At 38.3% G+C, this 16,045-nt stretch overlaps 1 protein-coding gene across 18 annotated transcripts in view; it reads left to right on the top strand.

The window, feature by feature from the left end:
- Positions 1-285: 285 nt before the first annotated feature.
- ABI1 (abl interactor 1) overlaps positions 286-16,045 on the top strand; it is a 104,575-nt gene continuing 88,815 nt past the window's right edge. For 10 of the 18 annotated variants that reach the window (XM_032624126.1, XM_032624120.1, XM_032624119.1 and 7 more), the window contains exon 1: positions 286-627. In XM_032624126.1, coding sequence (XP_032480017.1) covers positions 511-627 — 117 coding nt within the window. In that variant the 5' untranslated portion in view covers positions 286-510. The remainder of the gene's footprint in view (positions 628-16,045) is intronic. The other 8 variants (XM_032624124.1, XM_032624115.1, XM_032624122.1 and 5 more) reach the window with 1 other exon arrangement.

Genomic DNA, 16,045 nt, shown 5'->3' with positions numbered 1-16,045 from the left:
TTTCCTAGTTAACCAAGTTCTGCCAAGCTTCACAGCCTTCTCGGGGAACCGGTTTCATTCTCTAGAATCACCCTGTGGCGCCATCTCCCGGAGCTGTCAAGAAACTCGGGATTTAAACCACCACCCTTGTTCCAAGCTCTTTAATTGCTCTCCTCCCGGGTCTTTTTCTGAGGTTCCCTGGACGCATGCGCTTTCGATGGGCGGCCAAGCCAGTGAGAGACTACAATTCCCAGAAGGCCATGCCAAAGGGGGGGGGAAAATCCCGTGGTTGCGGGAAGGGGGAGGGAAAAACAGGAAGGCTCGCGAGAAAACGAGCTTGGGGAGGCTGCGAGAAGTGGGTGGAGGCGGGTGGAGAGCGTGAGGAGAGCGAGGAGGAGGTGCCGTCCCACAATACCAGGCGGGAGGGCGGGCAGGCGGTTTGTATCCGGGCTGTGAGGTGCTCGGAACCTCCGCGGACCTTGCAGCCTCTGTCTCTTTAACGCGAGAGGAAGCGATGCAGAGGGGTGGAAAATGGCAGAGCTGCAGATGTTACTAGAGGAGGAGATCCCGTCTGGCAAGAGGGCGCTGATAGAGAGTTATCAGAATCTGACCCGGGTGGCGGACTACTGTGAAAACAACTACATACAGGTGAGGAGCGCGGGCGCGCGGGCGGGCGCTGCCGGCCGGGCCGAGGACCCGCCGCCGGCCGCCCGAGTGACTAGCCCACTGGGCGGGGTGGGGAACTGCCTAACCTCAGCGGCAGCCCCAACCCCAGCCCCAGTCGGGGAGAGAGCGGGTGGCCGGGCTGCAATACAGGAAGTGGCCGTGGTGGTTGAAACCCATAGAAGCGGAGAGAGAAAATGGGCGAGGGAGCCCGGAGCAGCGGCCGCCGCGGTCCGGCGCCCCCCTGCCGTCCGCCTCCTCGCGGGCTCGGCCCCCCGAGCCGCGCTGCCCCCCGGCCGCCCTCCACCCGCCGGCCTTCCGTCCTGGAGCCCCCCGCCGCCTCTCCGCCGGCCGAGGGTCTCGGACCGGGCGAGCGAGCGGAGAGCAGAGGGCTGGGACGAGGCTCGGGGAGGAGCGGCAGGAGCGAGAGGAGAAGCGGGGGGTGCGTCGGGGGAGGGTGGGTGGGGGCGAGAGTATGTCAGTTCAGCCCAGAGGGTGTGTCTTTTATTTATTTATTTTTAAAATTTGTCGTGAGTCACATCACACAGACCTCCCCCGAGGAGAGGAGGAAGCGGGTGGGGAGCGAGGGAGGGCGTAGAAGAGAAGTTAAATCTCCGAATTCCGTTAATTGAAGGTTTGTAAATCTGCCTGACTGTCCGTTTTCAAGTCGGGTTTTCTCCCCCGCGTCTCATCATTTTCACTTCCGCCCCCACCGTAATATATTCTAGAGGTTGTTAGGGCGGTCGTTAGTGTAAAGCACAAATTATCCTTAACTGCTTGGAAAAATGGCTTCAATACTCTCTCTTCCCCAAAAGTTCTTGAACTGCTGGCTTCTTAAGTAACTTAGCTTAAAATAGAATGGTGTAATCGCTGGTTGCTTTTTTCCTGAGGTTTCTCTCTTTACAGTACATGTAAAGAATGAATCCCCGAACTAGAACCAGAACGTCAAATATGTCATTCTAAATTTATTAGAAAATTCTTGGGACCTTATCTATGGCAGATAGTCGGTTGTTTGCTTTTATTTTAATGATTGAAAGTGAATTATGTTGTGTGGTAGTTTGGTTTGTAGATCTTTAACTGCATAAACTAACAGTTTGCAGTAGAAGCAAATAAAAGTAGCAGAGTCCTTTATATCAATGTAATGGCACCAAAAATTCGCTTGTTAGTGGTAAGGCATGACCAAAACGTGGTTTCAGAGGCTGGGGTTATTGCAGTTCAGAACTAAAGTATTTATAGCAATGCATCCCACGTGATTATCATTTTTAAGAACCAGTGGTTTCTGTGTTGGCAGATGCTTTTCCTCTATTTTTAGAAGGAGATACTGTTTTCAGAATATTTTGAATGTTTCTCAATTTCCATATTAGTAACATTGTATCTTCAGTAGCACTACTAGTTCATCTCATAAATTTTTTCAAGCTTTTACTTTAGGAATTCCACTGATAAACTTGTTGAATGCCTGCCACATCTACTGTATTACTTGTTTTTGCAAACTTAATATTTAGCTTTTAAAAAAAATTCTAAAATCTAGTAGAAATGTGGATATAGTTTTCAAGCAGAAAAATTTTCTGTAGGTTATCGATATTAAAAATAAACATGTTTTATTCAACTTCACATGAAGAACTTTAAAATTGAAGTGAATCTCAGTTTGCTGAAGGTTTTAAAGATTTTGAAAGTCAGAGGGAGAGCACAGGAAGTTAAATTGCCCCCTTTCTAGAAAAGTCATTTCTTTGTGGAAGTCAGCAGATAGGCACTTAATAAAAGGGTGGCTTCTTTTCGTTTTGCATGTTGGGAAATCTGACAAATATATGGTGTGTTAACTGTTACGTGTTTGCCCATGCAAACGTGTTTTAACCTGTCTTTTGGCTATTTCTTTTTCAGGTAGTTGTGTGCTGTACATTTTTTTTTCCCCTGACCCTTTTCTTTGCCCCTCTTGCCACCGTAATTTTGAAGCACTTTAAAATTTCATTATATCCCTAATAAAATAAATCATGTTATTTCTCACGTAGTCTTTTAAGCATGTTAGTACCATGATGCCAAGATCCACTGTCACTGGCCCAAAGTTTTTTTGGTGGTCCTAAACTTGACACCAGTGAGATATTTAGAAATACTGGGGAGGGGGGAGAATGAAATTCACACATAGCACTGTAATAGCTTTTAAACTTTGGGCTGCATGAAGCTGGCCACTAGCTCCCTTCCCAGGAGGCTCAGACAGGGTCACGCTCTGACAGGCTCAGAAGATGGTAGCTGATTTTGTGATGTACTGTGGTGCTGTGAAGAGGGAACACATAGTACTAGAAATATCCGTTTAGATGTCGTTTGAGATCTCTCTGTATCCCTTCTGTGACCGATTGGATAAGGGCTAACACCCTATGTAAACATACCTTCTCTTGGGGAAGGTATATGGTCACTTGTGTTTTGCGAATTTTTTTATACCCAAGGTGAGTTAAATTATTGCCTGAGTGATTTTTATCCTGAGAATTTACTTTTCATTTTGTTGTTTTCCTACAGTTTGGAAATACAGCTCAGGGAAGGTGTTTAGCTGGCAAGTTCTTTTGGCTGTAGTGCAATTGAGTCCTTGAGCACTTTATTAGCTCTTTTGGTCTTGTTGACTTTAATTATTAAATTGTATTATTAATAGCAGAACTTCTCAGAAGAGTCCACTATCTTAAAAAGGACAGGGTTTTTGAAATTCTTATGGGAAAATAATATTCAAAGTAGAGAGTGTACTTTATATAAACATTTATATAGACATAAAGAAAAATCTTTGCCTTTTCCCACCTTTAGTTTGAATTTTCTGGTGGATTGTGTCAAGGACAGTCACTCTTCAACTTGAAGAGTTTTTTGTTCATCTGGTCGGTTCTCTTTGCTCTACTTTAGGGTCCATACTGCCTTTGTCATGGGGATTATTTTGAGGAATAGGGAGGAGATCTAAGTGAAAAGGAGTAGAAACTGCTTACGAAAGGTTTCTCAGCATAGATTGGGTAAGGACAGAAAAGTCTCCCTTACAGCTTAACTTTTTAAAAATTAATTAATTAATTAATTTTTTTGCGGTACGCAGGCCCCTCACTGTTGTGGCCTCTCCCGTTGTGGAGCACACGCTCCGGATGCGCAGGCTCAGCGTCCATGGCTCATGGGCCTAGCTGCTCTGCGGCATGTGGGATCTTCCCGGACCGGGGCATGAACCCGTGTCCCCTGCATGGGCAGGGGGACTCCCAACCACTGCGCCACCCGGGAAGCCCAGCTTAACTTCTTAATTTAATTTGTTCCCTGGAATTCCGCCAACAGGGGCTTGTTTGGGTTAACAAGTATATACTAAAGTCTGGGAAGATGAAGGGGATGTTACCAGTGAGCTACTTAATTTAGCTTGATTTCCTCCACCCATGACATCAGTTTATATTCATTTGCTCATTATGCCCATGTGATCTTGGAAGGCAGATAATTTTTTGAGGGGGAGCACTTTAGAGTAGGTAAAAGCTGACATTTTTGGTACTGTACAGTTTATTCCAGTTTATAAACTAATGTCACTTAATTATTACAATAATTATGATCGTTTTTTCTTTCTTTTTTTTTTAAACAAATGAGCAATCTGAGGTTCAGAGACGTTGAATACCTAGCCTAAAGTTCCATATCTTGTATGAGATGGTGCCTAGAATCAAACCCAGATTTTCTGATTCTGTATCCTAAGTGGATAAAAAGAAATGTATGAAAAGGGTAATAGAAAAGGGTAATAGAAAAGGGAAGAGTAACTTGCTTCTACTTATTGACTCTTTCACAGTCTGTGCTGGTTGATTTGTATTACCTTTAATCCTTACAAAAACTCTCTGTGATAGGCAGTATTCTCTTCCAGATGAGGAAATTGGGACTTGGAAAAGTTAAATGAATTTTTGTTTGATCACACATTTAGGGATTGGCAGTCAGGATTTCTCCCTAACTCTTGACAGGCTCCAGAGACTGCTCTTTCCATATCATACTGTCTCCAGATGTGAATGAGTCTAGAACTCAGACTAGTTCAGAAATGTCATGGAATAGACTCTTGTGGGTCATGTCTGGTAAACTAACAAGTGTTTTACTGTTGTTTCCTCTGAGTTCCAAGTTGTGATATAAGAACAGGTATGTTTGTAATATGGGGACTTGCCCAATCACAAAAGATGGTAACTTTGGCACTTGAAGTATTGAATTACAGGAATCATAGGCTAGTTTTTCACTGAGCACAGTGGATCCTCTTCTTCTCTTGTGCACCTTTGCCCTTTTTTTTTTCTGTTCTGAATCAGCTTTGCAATTGTGATAAGGAAATTTGTAGAAGAATTAGTAGAAGTTAGCAAAACAAAAAATGTCTTGAAATATTTTGGGTAGTTCTGATTTCCACACAAACTATGTTCAGGTAAAGATGTCAACGTGCTTGCTGAGATTAGGACAGATTGGAAATGGTAGAAATCTTACTTGCACTTGGAAGTTTGAGTAAAACAGTGGCTAGCAAAATTAGAGATATAGGTTGGAAATCTAAATGAATTAAACAGGGTTTTAGTAATGTACAACATGGTAATTCTAGTTAATAATACTGTATTGTATAATGGCTACTAGAGTAGATCTAAAAAGTTCTCACCACAAGACAGAAAAAGAAAAAAAATTTTTAATTTGTGTGGTGATGAATGTTAACTGGACTTATTGTGGTGACCATTTTGCTGTATATAAAAATAGTGAATTATTATATTGTACACCTGAAACTAATATGGTGTTATATGTCAATCATATCTCAATTAAACACAATAAAATGGGATTTTAGATAATTTTATGAAAAATCCTCAGTTTATTGTTAGATTGACCTATATCATGTCATAACATTAATTAAACATTAACGCTGCTGTCAAACAGGCAGAATCTGACCTTGTATATTAGGTCTTAATGAAAGTCCATTCATCTCTCTTTTTTTCCTTTTGTAACTATAATATAATAAGAACTTTATGTGTGGTACTGTGATCTAGTTCTGGTGTGTTTAGATCCTCAGTTTTAGTAGGTTTGTATCTTTAGAAGAGGGTTGTTTTAAGAAAATTGTTGAAATAATCCCTTAGGATAAGAACACTCTTCTAATTCCTCTTATGTGCTTCTGCTTTCTCCAGTTGGTTCTGATAGCTGAAGAATACTAATACTCCTTGAGGTAGAAAAGAGGTATTTGGGCAATTTGGATTCTGATCTACGACCATTTATTTATTTATTGGCCGTGCTGCGAGGTGTGTGGGAATCTTAGTTCCCTGACCAGGGATCCCCCCTGCAGTGGAAGCTCGGAATCTTAACCACTGGATAGCCAGGGAAGTCCCTCTGTGGCCATTTAGAATAACTGTATCTTCAGTTAAATTATGTCCTAGGAATTAGAAATTTGTGAGTTAATAGGCAAGAATGTATTAGCCAGAGAAGAAGAGTGCTAATATTGGGACAAGAGTTTGAGTCAGACATTAGGAGATTGTGTAGACGTAATTCCATGAAAATAGTGTTTGTAAGAAAAGTAAGGTAAAAGTGATAGTTGAAAGGTAATTTTGGAGCATTTAAAAAGTTTGAATTTGGGGGGAGCTATATATTTTTTCTAATGTCTTTTTGTGTTGATTGTAATTTTTACTGAAGTTATGGTTTGACTTTTGAAGAATAATAGTCAAACCCTGGGGCTACAAACGTTTTAGACCTTAATATTTATTTAATAAGACACCATCCTAAAAAATAAGGGATTTTTTTTAAAAGTATGGTATTGAGAAAATGGCAATTGTTTGATTTTGGAAAATGTCAGTTACTGGATTTTGTTTTTAAAGGAGATAGCTAACCTGATGATTTTAACTGTAAACATTAATTCCATAGAAAGGAGACTTGAAGTTTTTTAGTATTACCACTCTGTGTCAACCCAAATAGGTACACTTAACTAATTTACTAATTTTCTTCATTTACAAAATGAAATTTTCTGAGAAATAGTTGGTAGTGAACTAGTATTTGTGAAAAAAATCTGGCAGCAAAACAAAACATCCTAAGGAAGATAATATTTATTTGTTATCAGATAGATTCTAATTTTGATATGCATCTGTGCTTAGCAAGTTCAGCAGATGTTTGTGGAATTGTGATTTATATCAACTAAAGAATATTGGTAGTACCACCTCAGGTATAGCTTAAAGTATAAGGAAACCATTTAAAGTCTTGTTTTACTCATTTTTAGCACAGTAATTAAAAACTCATATACTCAGATGTGGAGAGAATGGCATAATGAACCCCGACATGTTCAACATCCAGCTTTAACAATTACCAACTCATGGCCTTTCATCTGTAATCCTCTCCTGTCTGTCTGTCATTATTGTAAAGTCCATCTTTGATGTATCATTTCATCCATAAATATTTTAGTACGTATCTCTAAAAGATAAAAGGCTTATTTAAATCCACTGCACAATTTCTATATGTGGGGGAAAAGATAATGAATGTTATTATGATTTATTTATGACAATAAGGAGTAGAGACCTTCAAAATAGTTAATGTATTTTAAGTTTACAAACAATTTTGTTAGTAATTCCTGCCATAGGTTGATTAGAATATAGCTATATTATATGCTTCATAATGGAATTAAAAAAATTGAGCTGTAAGTCATATAATATAAAACCAACCATTTTAAAGCATACAGTTCAGTGGTATTTAGTGCATTCACAGTGTTCGGCAACCACCGCCTCAATGTATTCTAAAACATTTTCATCACTCCTCGGGAAAGCCCATACCTGTTAAGTAGTTTGTCCCCATCCCAACCCCCCGGCACCTGGCATCCATCAATTTGCCTTGTTTCTATGAATTTACCTATTCTATATATTTCATATGAATGGAATTATACAATATGTGGCCTTTTGTGTCTCTTTCACTTATATAAAGCGTAATGTTTTCAAGGTTCATTCACTTGGTAGCATGTATTAGTACTGTATTCCTCTTTATGGCTTAGTAATATTCTAGTGTATGTATATTATACCACATTTTGTTTATTCATTCATCCTTTGATGGACATTTGGGTTGTTTCTACCTTTTCGCTGTTGTGAATAGTACTGCTATGAATATTCATGTACAGTACTTGAGTGCCTGTTTTCGGTTCTTTTCCATATATACACCTAGGAGTCCTTCATAGTGGTATTTTGTTGTGAAATACATAATTACCTAATTTTGCACGTAGATAATTTTGAATTTCTACCATTGTACTGCAGTGTTAAGAAGGAATTCCAGGCATGAACATACACTCAGAACTTCAGTGTGAATTAAGGCTTGGAGCCTAATTTTCTACTTTATATGTAAAGTTAATTTTCCCCCTGATTACCAAAGTAATATCAAATACGGTAATTGCACGAATTTTAAACTTTTTAGAAATATATATAGCTTAGACAGGACAAGTTCCTTGTAATATCACTCACGTATATAGCTTTCAACGAATATAACTAAACTTTATATTGTACAATTGGTAAACTCATCTTGCTGATAATAAGGCAGAAAGTATTTCAGTCATAGTATACTTTAAAATTAAAAAATTCTAACACTTCTGTGAGATTATCTAATTATTAAGTCAGATGTGAATTATATTCTTATTTAGAGCTTAAATGAAGCATAATACATAAGATGTGCAGTTGGATATTCTCAACTGCTTTTGATTGGAGCAAAATTTTATTATTTATCTCCTTGAAACTTAAAGGAAACAAAAATACTAACGTTAATGAAAAAGTGTATTACTGAAAAAATTTAATTTACCTTTAGTTTGTTTCCTGACTTTATGTTTAATTACTGTTAGTAATTTCTACATGCTGTGATAAAATTGGGTTTGGTAAATTTTATTTTCATTTTCTTGAAAGGCAAGTGTAGTACTTTGTGAGAACCCTTTTTATTTGGGCCATGGGGAATTAATGCCCTCTACTTAAACACCAGAAAGGTATGTAATGCAGCATATGGCAAAAGATACTTAGTTCAAATACTGGCAACCTAAGACTTGTAGTAACAAACACTTTAAGAAGGCAGTGTAGTGGAAAGGGTTGATTAGTGCCATTTAAAAATCATGGTTACCACTCAAAAGTGAGGCCTCAGTATAGCCCAGCAATCCCACTTTCTTTTTCCACGTCATTTAATTTAAGTTAATTAATTAATTTATTTTTTGGCTGCATTGGGTTTTCGTTGCTGTGCGTTGGCTTTTCTCTAGTTGTGGAGGGCAATGGCTACTACTCTTTGGGGTGCGCGGGCTTCTCATTGTGGTGGCTTCTCTTGTTGTGGGCACGGGCTCTAGGTGCACAGGCTTCAGTAGTTGTGGCACGTGGGCTCAGTAGTTGTGGCTTGTGGGCTCTAGAGCACAGGCTCAGTAGTGTGGCTCACGGACCCAGTTGCTCCGCGGCATGTGGGATCTTCCCAGACCAGGACTCGAACCCGTGTCCCCTGCATTGGCAGGCAGATTCTCAACCACTGCACCACCAGGGAAGCCCTGGCAGGCAGATATTTAACCACTGCGCCACCAGGGAAGTCCTTCCACGTCATTTTACACCATAAACTGTTTTAAATTTTCTTTTCCCTTTTAAAATCTCTTTCCTTTCTCATCTTTTATTTCATAGAGAAAATAGACCTCATTGTATAAGACATATACTTTCTTACCACTACACTTCCAAGCCTACTGGTGTCCTCATTCGTCCTATTCTGCTTCCTCCTTGTAATGGAGGAGAGGTGTGCTTCCTCCTAGCTAAGGTCAGTCCTTATCTTTGCTCTGGGTCCCATCCTTGCTTGCCTTTTAGAAAACTTATACTTCTCATATCTTTATTTCTTCTCTCTTTACTGATTTTGTGCAGCCAGAATTGAAACATCTCAAGCCTCTTGATCAGTGTTTAGTTCTTTTCTTGCTTGTTTTCTCAGCATCACTTCACACAATTGACCATTCCCTCTTTTTTTTTTTTAAAGCTAATTCTTTGGCTTCTGTGATGACATTCTTTTCTACTTTTTCCTGTTACCGTCTGGCCCTTTGTTCTCCCTTACCTTGAAATATTACAGTGACTTTGTATGAGCTCCTTTCTACACCTACCCCCTTAGGCTGTTTTAGTTATTCCCATCTGAATGATCTCTCTTCCACTGCAATTTCAATCCATATATCTGCTTGTTTGAGTCACAGGTACCTCAGATTTATAGAAACTGAACTCATCACCTTTCCCCAGTCTCTCCTACTACTTACTTTCCGCTGACTCACGCACTCGAAACCCGGGCATCCTTCTTGGCTCCTCCATTATTCTTTCCTGGCACCTCCTTCCCCAACTACCACTACTGATTCATCTGTACCAGGTCCTGTTGAATCTTCTTCTTAAATTTGTCTATTCCATCTCCTAGTGTAAAGCTTAGACAACTGCTGTAGCTTCTGTCTTCTCATCACCACGTACCCCCTCTGATCACCTCGCTGTTATCCACACTGTGCCACTTGAATGTCACTTTCAAAATGGAAATCTGATCATGTCACTTCCCTGCTTAAAAGTTAGTCAGTGATTCCTCATAAATATGCAGTTTCACAGCGAGACCTATTAGGCCATATGTAGTATAGCTCCTGTCTTTCTAGTCTTACTGCATTCATCCCATTACCCTCGTCTTAACCAGTCAGTCATATTGGCCTTTCAGTTTTTGAAATTTCGTTTTTTTCTGCCTTTGCAAATGTTATCTGACTAGAAAACTTGTTCCTCTTGGTCTGAATTTTATTCATTCATCAGGTCTTATAGTTCAGATGAAAAATTACTACATTCATTCATTCTTCATTTGATCAAAATCCTTTGAGTACCTACTGTGTCAGGTACTATCCTAGGTACCACAGATAGAAATATAATGTGAGCCACATATCTCAGTTAAAATTTTTCTAAAAACCACATTTAAAAAGTAGGAAGAAATAGGTTGAAATTAATTTTAATAACATTTTATTTAACCCAGTGCATCCAAAATATAATTATTTCAATAAGTTATCAACATAAATAGTTTGTTAGGGACTTCCCTGGTTAAGAATCTGCCTCCCAATGCAGGGGACACGGGTTTGAGCCCTGGTCGTGGAAGATCCCACATGCCGCAGAGCAACTAAGCCCGTGCGCCACAACTACTGAGCCTGCACTCTAGAGCCCGTGAGCCACAACTACTGAGCCCGCGAGCCACAACTACTGAAGCCCGTGCACCTAGAGCCCGTGCTCTGCAACAAGAGAAGCCACTGCAATGAGAAGCCTGAGCACCGCATCGAAGAGTAGCCCTCGCTTGCCGCAACTAGAGAAAGCCCACGCACGGCAATGAAGACCCAACACGGCCAAAATTAAAAATAAATAAATTTATATTAAAAAATAGTTTGTTAATGAGATATTTTACATTCTTTTTAAAGTACTAAATCTTTGGAATCTGATGTGTGTTTTATACTCGCAGCACATCTTAGTTGCTGCATAGACAGTGAAAAACTGGGACAATTAATACGTGGGAAGTCCCGTGAAATGTAAGGATAGTTGGAATCGAGGTACTAGAGTAAACTGCAGAGATAGAAGTTGGGTGTTTAGAATGTGGGATTTTTAAAATCTAGATTTTTGGAAGTGTTGTAATTACTAGTGATGACCATGGGAGGTTTTGACAGTGATGAAGAAAAAATGGAAGAAAAAATTGTTTTAATTCAGGAAGTCAAACGACTGAGAGACAAGAGTTTTGGGTGGATTATCTGAGTGAATGTTGACATCACTAAGAATATGATAGGAATAGTGATGAATTAGTCCTTAGCGAAGGAGGGGAGTAATGAGGATGTTGGTGGATGACAGCAATAAGGTTTCTTTCTTAAACACCTCTTCCCTGTCCTACAAGGTCAATTTATACCCTATTAAATGCTCTTATAGAATCCTATATGTTTCCTCTGTGGTGCTCATTACATATGTTTGACACTTGATGCTGATCTACAAGAAAGCAGGTTTACCACGTTTGTCTTGTTTTTTCCTATATCTCCAGTGCCAGGCACATAAGCTCTCCAAAGTTTACATGAACTGTTAAAGGAGTCTGGAAGCTTAGTTCTGGTCCTCATTCTATCACGAATTAGTTGTATTTTAACCAGCCTTTAACTCTTTTATTTTATCTTCTAAAAAAGGGCGAGTTTGAACTAGATTATGTCTAAAGTTACAATTCTGATGGTTTTTAGTCGAGTTTGTCTCTAACTTTTAGCCCTATAATTCTGATGTTTTTCATTAGTTTGTTTCTGAGTTAGTCCTTCAATTTCCTCTAAAAAAAAATCGCCAATTTATTACACTTATTCCTTCTATTTTGTTGTTAACAAATGTTATGTTTAAATGTTTACTTTGTCATAATTAAGGTATCAAGATACTGAATAAATAGGTTGTTCAGGAAGTGGTTTAATTCAGATTGTTATGAACTGTGATTCCTCTTAAACATTCTTAAAATCTTTTTATTAAAATCACTTTTTCAGTCTTGCTGAAGAGAGAAAATATAAGTGAGATTGTGTTAAATTAGACATCTTTGTCTTTATTCCTTCACTGATCGACAGTACTGAAACTTACGGTCTCAGGACTCCTTTATACGCTCAAAAAATATCAAGGATCCCAGAGAACTTTCCTTTAGGTGGTTATATCTATCAATATTTACTGTATCAAAAGTTAAAATGGAGAAGTTTAAAATGTTTATTAATTCATTTAAAATAACATGTAATGGGTTTTAACATAAATAATGTAAATAATAATTTTCTGAAAAATATCCATAGGTTTCCCAAACAAAAAAAGTTTAATGAGAAGAGTGGCATTGTTTTGTATTACTGCACATCTCTTTAGTGACTGGCTAGAAGACAGCTAGAAGACACTTCTGCATTCAGCCTGTTGTGATATTTTATTTCGGTTGAACTATGTGAGAAAATCTGGCTTCATACAGTTATGTAGTTGGAAAGGAAGGAGTATTTTAATAGCCTGTGCATAGAATTATGGATAATTTTCTTTGATATTGTATCAAAACTCAGCAGATAGTAGTTCTTAAAGGTTGATTGCTGTGTGGACTCTGAAACCATATCAATGAACATTTTATACTCCAGTACATTAAAAATCATTGCATGGGTCATTTGGATGGAAAGTATTTGTTCACTTAGTTATGTGGATCCTTCTGAATGTTGACACATTTCATTATATGATATGAAAAAAATCACATTCATTAATATCACTACAGATCTTATGAGTCTTTAAGTATTGAAAAGCTTCCAAGCTCACATTGGTGGATGAAAGGTTTCCAAAATTCTATTTTTTACTTGAAAGCTCGAATTTTACTGTTGGCAACAAGTATTGCCAGTTATTTTCCTTGAAATGATAGGCTCACTTCGTTCATTTTTAGGAAAGTGTCTGCCAAATATCCAATCTGATTAACCATAGTTTGTCAGTTGTTTTTTGAAGTTCCATGGGAAAATGGCTTATTCAGCTTGCAACTAAATTGCACAAGTGCTTTTTCCTATTGTACTTAGAATGCAGAATTACTTTATATATACTTTTCATTTTGTCACACAGAATGTTAAAAGGCATCTTGCCAGAAGAGAAGGCAAATAGCATTAGTATTATTATGAAAATAGTTTTGACCTTGTGAACCTCCAGAAAGGGTGTGAGAGATCCTCAGTAGTCCGCAGACCACACTTGGAGAAACTTTGGTATAGATGATTGGTTTAGTAGACTTAATGCCTTCCATTTATGGTAATAGTGGGACTCTGAATTTTAAATATCTTTGTATAGCACTATCTGTAGTGCACATCTCTGACTAAAAGCTTGTGTAAATACCTCATAAAAAATTTAAAGTTCCTTGTGTAGGAATTCTCTTAGTACAGCATATACTGTGTTAATCATTTTGGATAGTTTCTTATATTATGGGTCTTATTATTGCTCTGTATATTTCACCTTTCAGCACTAATTTTGAAATAGTTTTAGTTTCATATATCTGTTTTCTCCAAATTTTACCCATGCCAAAAGTTTGGTAATTTGTTTGAATAAATTTATTTGATTAATAGGAAGTTGTTTAAATTATATGATCTTTATGAAGCAGTATGAAACACTAATTTTAAAGTGTTGATCGTCATCATTTAGTTTATTTCTAATTTGAGTATGTTCCAAATTAGATTTGAAGAAATCTGTTGTTGATATTACCTATGGTACATATCTTCCTTTTCTGTACTAAAGTATTTGTCTCAAAAAAAATAAAAATGACCCAACTAAAGTAGTAGAAAAAGACAAAAAAATGGAGAATATGTTTTTTGTTTCAGCTGTTTCTCTGACATTTTCCCTCTTCTGTTATTTATTTTTATGCTTTTCATGAAAAAAGCTTTGGATTAATCCATTTCTCTTTTAAACCATTTCCCTTTCACAAAGGTTGCGAAATCTTTTTTTCTTTTTCACCTCCACATTTCATTAGAATTAATAATCAATCATATTCAGACTTTATTATGAATAGTGGGGAGACAAACTGGCGATACTCCCATTCTTTCAGAATAATCAGAGAATGCCATAAAGATCCTAAAGAAAACTGGCAAATTTTTACGGGTTCCCAAGTTGGAACCATAGGAATGCCCAATAAAGTGATATATGTGTAATTATATGTAGCATACTTCACTGTATGACAGCATATATTAGTGTGTCACTTATTCAGTTATTCAGCAGTTTTTGACTGTCATGTGCCTAAGTATATTTTGTGAATCAGATGTAATGGTTGCCCTTAAGATAAAATCTCTGCCTCCCTCGCTAATCAAATAAACCACATCCTGTAATAAATTTTATCTAGGGAAGCACATGTCGACATGAGAGTGTATGTCAGCTGCTCCCACCCAGCCTGGCATATCAAAGAAGTAATGTTGGGATTGAGATCTGAATGGTGAATATAATTAACCAAATTTAATATAGTTAACCAAGAATTTTTGAAGGAAGGAACAACAGTGTCCTTACCAGAGGGAACAGGAACATTACGTATACAGGCCCAAAGGTGAGGGAAAACAGAAGTATTATTATTTTTTCGCATCTTTATTGGATTATAATTACTTTACAATCTTGTGTTAGTTTCCATGGTACAGCAAAGTGAATCAGCTATGTGTATACATGTATCTCCTCCCTCTTGAGCCTCTCTCCCACCCTCCGCATCCCACCCCTCTAGGTCATCACAAAGCACTGACATGATCTCCCTGTGCTATACAGCAGCTTCCCATTAGCAATTTATTTTACATATGATAGTGTATATATGTCAGTGCTACTCTCTCAGTTCGTCCCAGCCTTCCCTTCCTCCCCGTGTCCATACGTCCGTTCTTTATGAGCAGAATGATTTTGAACAAGTTATAAACCTGTGTGCTTTAGAGTATAGTGAGCAAAGAGGGGAAAGTGATCTGTGGAGACTTAGGGACCAGATCAAATAAGTTTTTTATAGGCTGTGTTAAGGATGTTGGTCTTTTGTCTGAGGCTGATGAGAAGACGTGGAAAATTTTAAGCAATGGGATGACATCATTTTTACTTTTTAAAGATTACTTGTGTTTTGGGCTTCCCTGGTGGCATAGTGGTTGAGAATCTGCCTGCTAATTCAGGGGACACGGGTTTGAGCCCTGGTCTGGGAAGATCCCACATGCCGTGGAGCAACTAGGCCCGTGAGCCACAACTACTGAGCCTGCGCGTCTGGAGCCTGTGCTCCGCAACAAGAGAGGCCGCGATAGTGAGAGGCCCGCGCACCGCGATGAAGAGCGGCCCCCGCTTGCCACAACTAGAGAAAGCCCTCGCACAGAAATGAAGACCCAACACAGCCAAAAATAAATAAATAAAAAGGCAAGCATTTGAATCCCTTTTTAAAAAATAAAAATAAAGATTACTTGTGTTTAGAGTGGAGAACAGATTGGAAGGAGGCTGGAGTATGTATGGATTGGAAGGAGCTCAAGAGGAGATGGTGGGAGGCTGATCTTGAGGTGATGGTAGCGAGTGGTCGTGAATTATCTAAACTCTCTAGTGCCTGGAATCATTGTGATGGGCTGTGACTACTTATTTTTCTTTTCTAGAAGGAGGAGTGTTTGAGGCTGTAGAGATGTGTTAAAAGTAATTCAGCAACTAGTTGTTTGATGCTCAACGAATAGTTATTAATTGCCTACTCTATGAAAGACTCCAGGTGTTGTGATGTCTATGTTACATGCAGTATAGTTATGTAAAAATCATTGAATGATAGAAGATTATAAAGCCTTAAATTTAGGGAAGAGAAAATTGATCTGTAGTACTTACATTTAAATGAGGAAATGTTCTGTATAGAAGAAAATAATTGTAACTTTTGAAAGGTTTTTAGTTTTAGCAGTTTGTAGAATTTTGCTTAGAGAAAGAAAAAATGTCAAGCAGCATTTTTTTTTCTAAAAGAGCATGTAGGTAATTAATAGATTCCCATA

This window comes from Phocoena sinus, chromosome 2, assembly GCF_008692025.1.
Source record: "Phocoena sinus isolate mPhoSin1 chromosome 2, mPhoSin1.pri, whole genome shotgun sequence".
In the NCBI taxonomy this organism is placed as follows: domain Eukaryota; kingdom Metazoa; phylum Chordata; class Mammalia; order Artiodactyla; family Phocoenidae; genus Phocoena; species Phocoena sinus.
The sequence above is the reverse complement of the archived record's forward strand: the minus strand, read 5'-3'. Positions and strand labels throughout refer to the sequence as shown.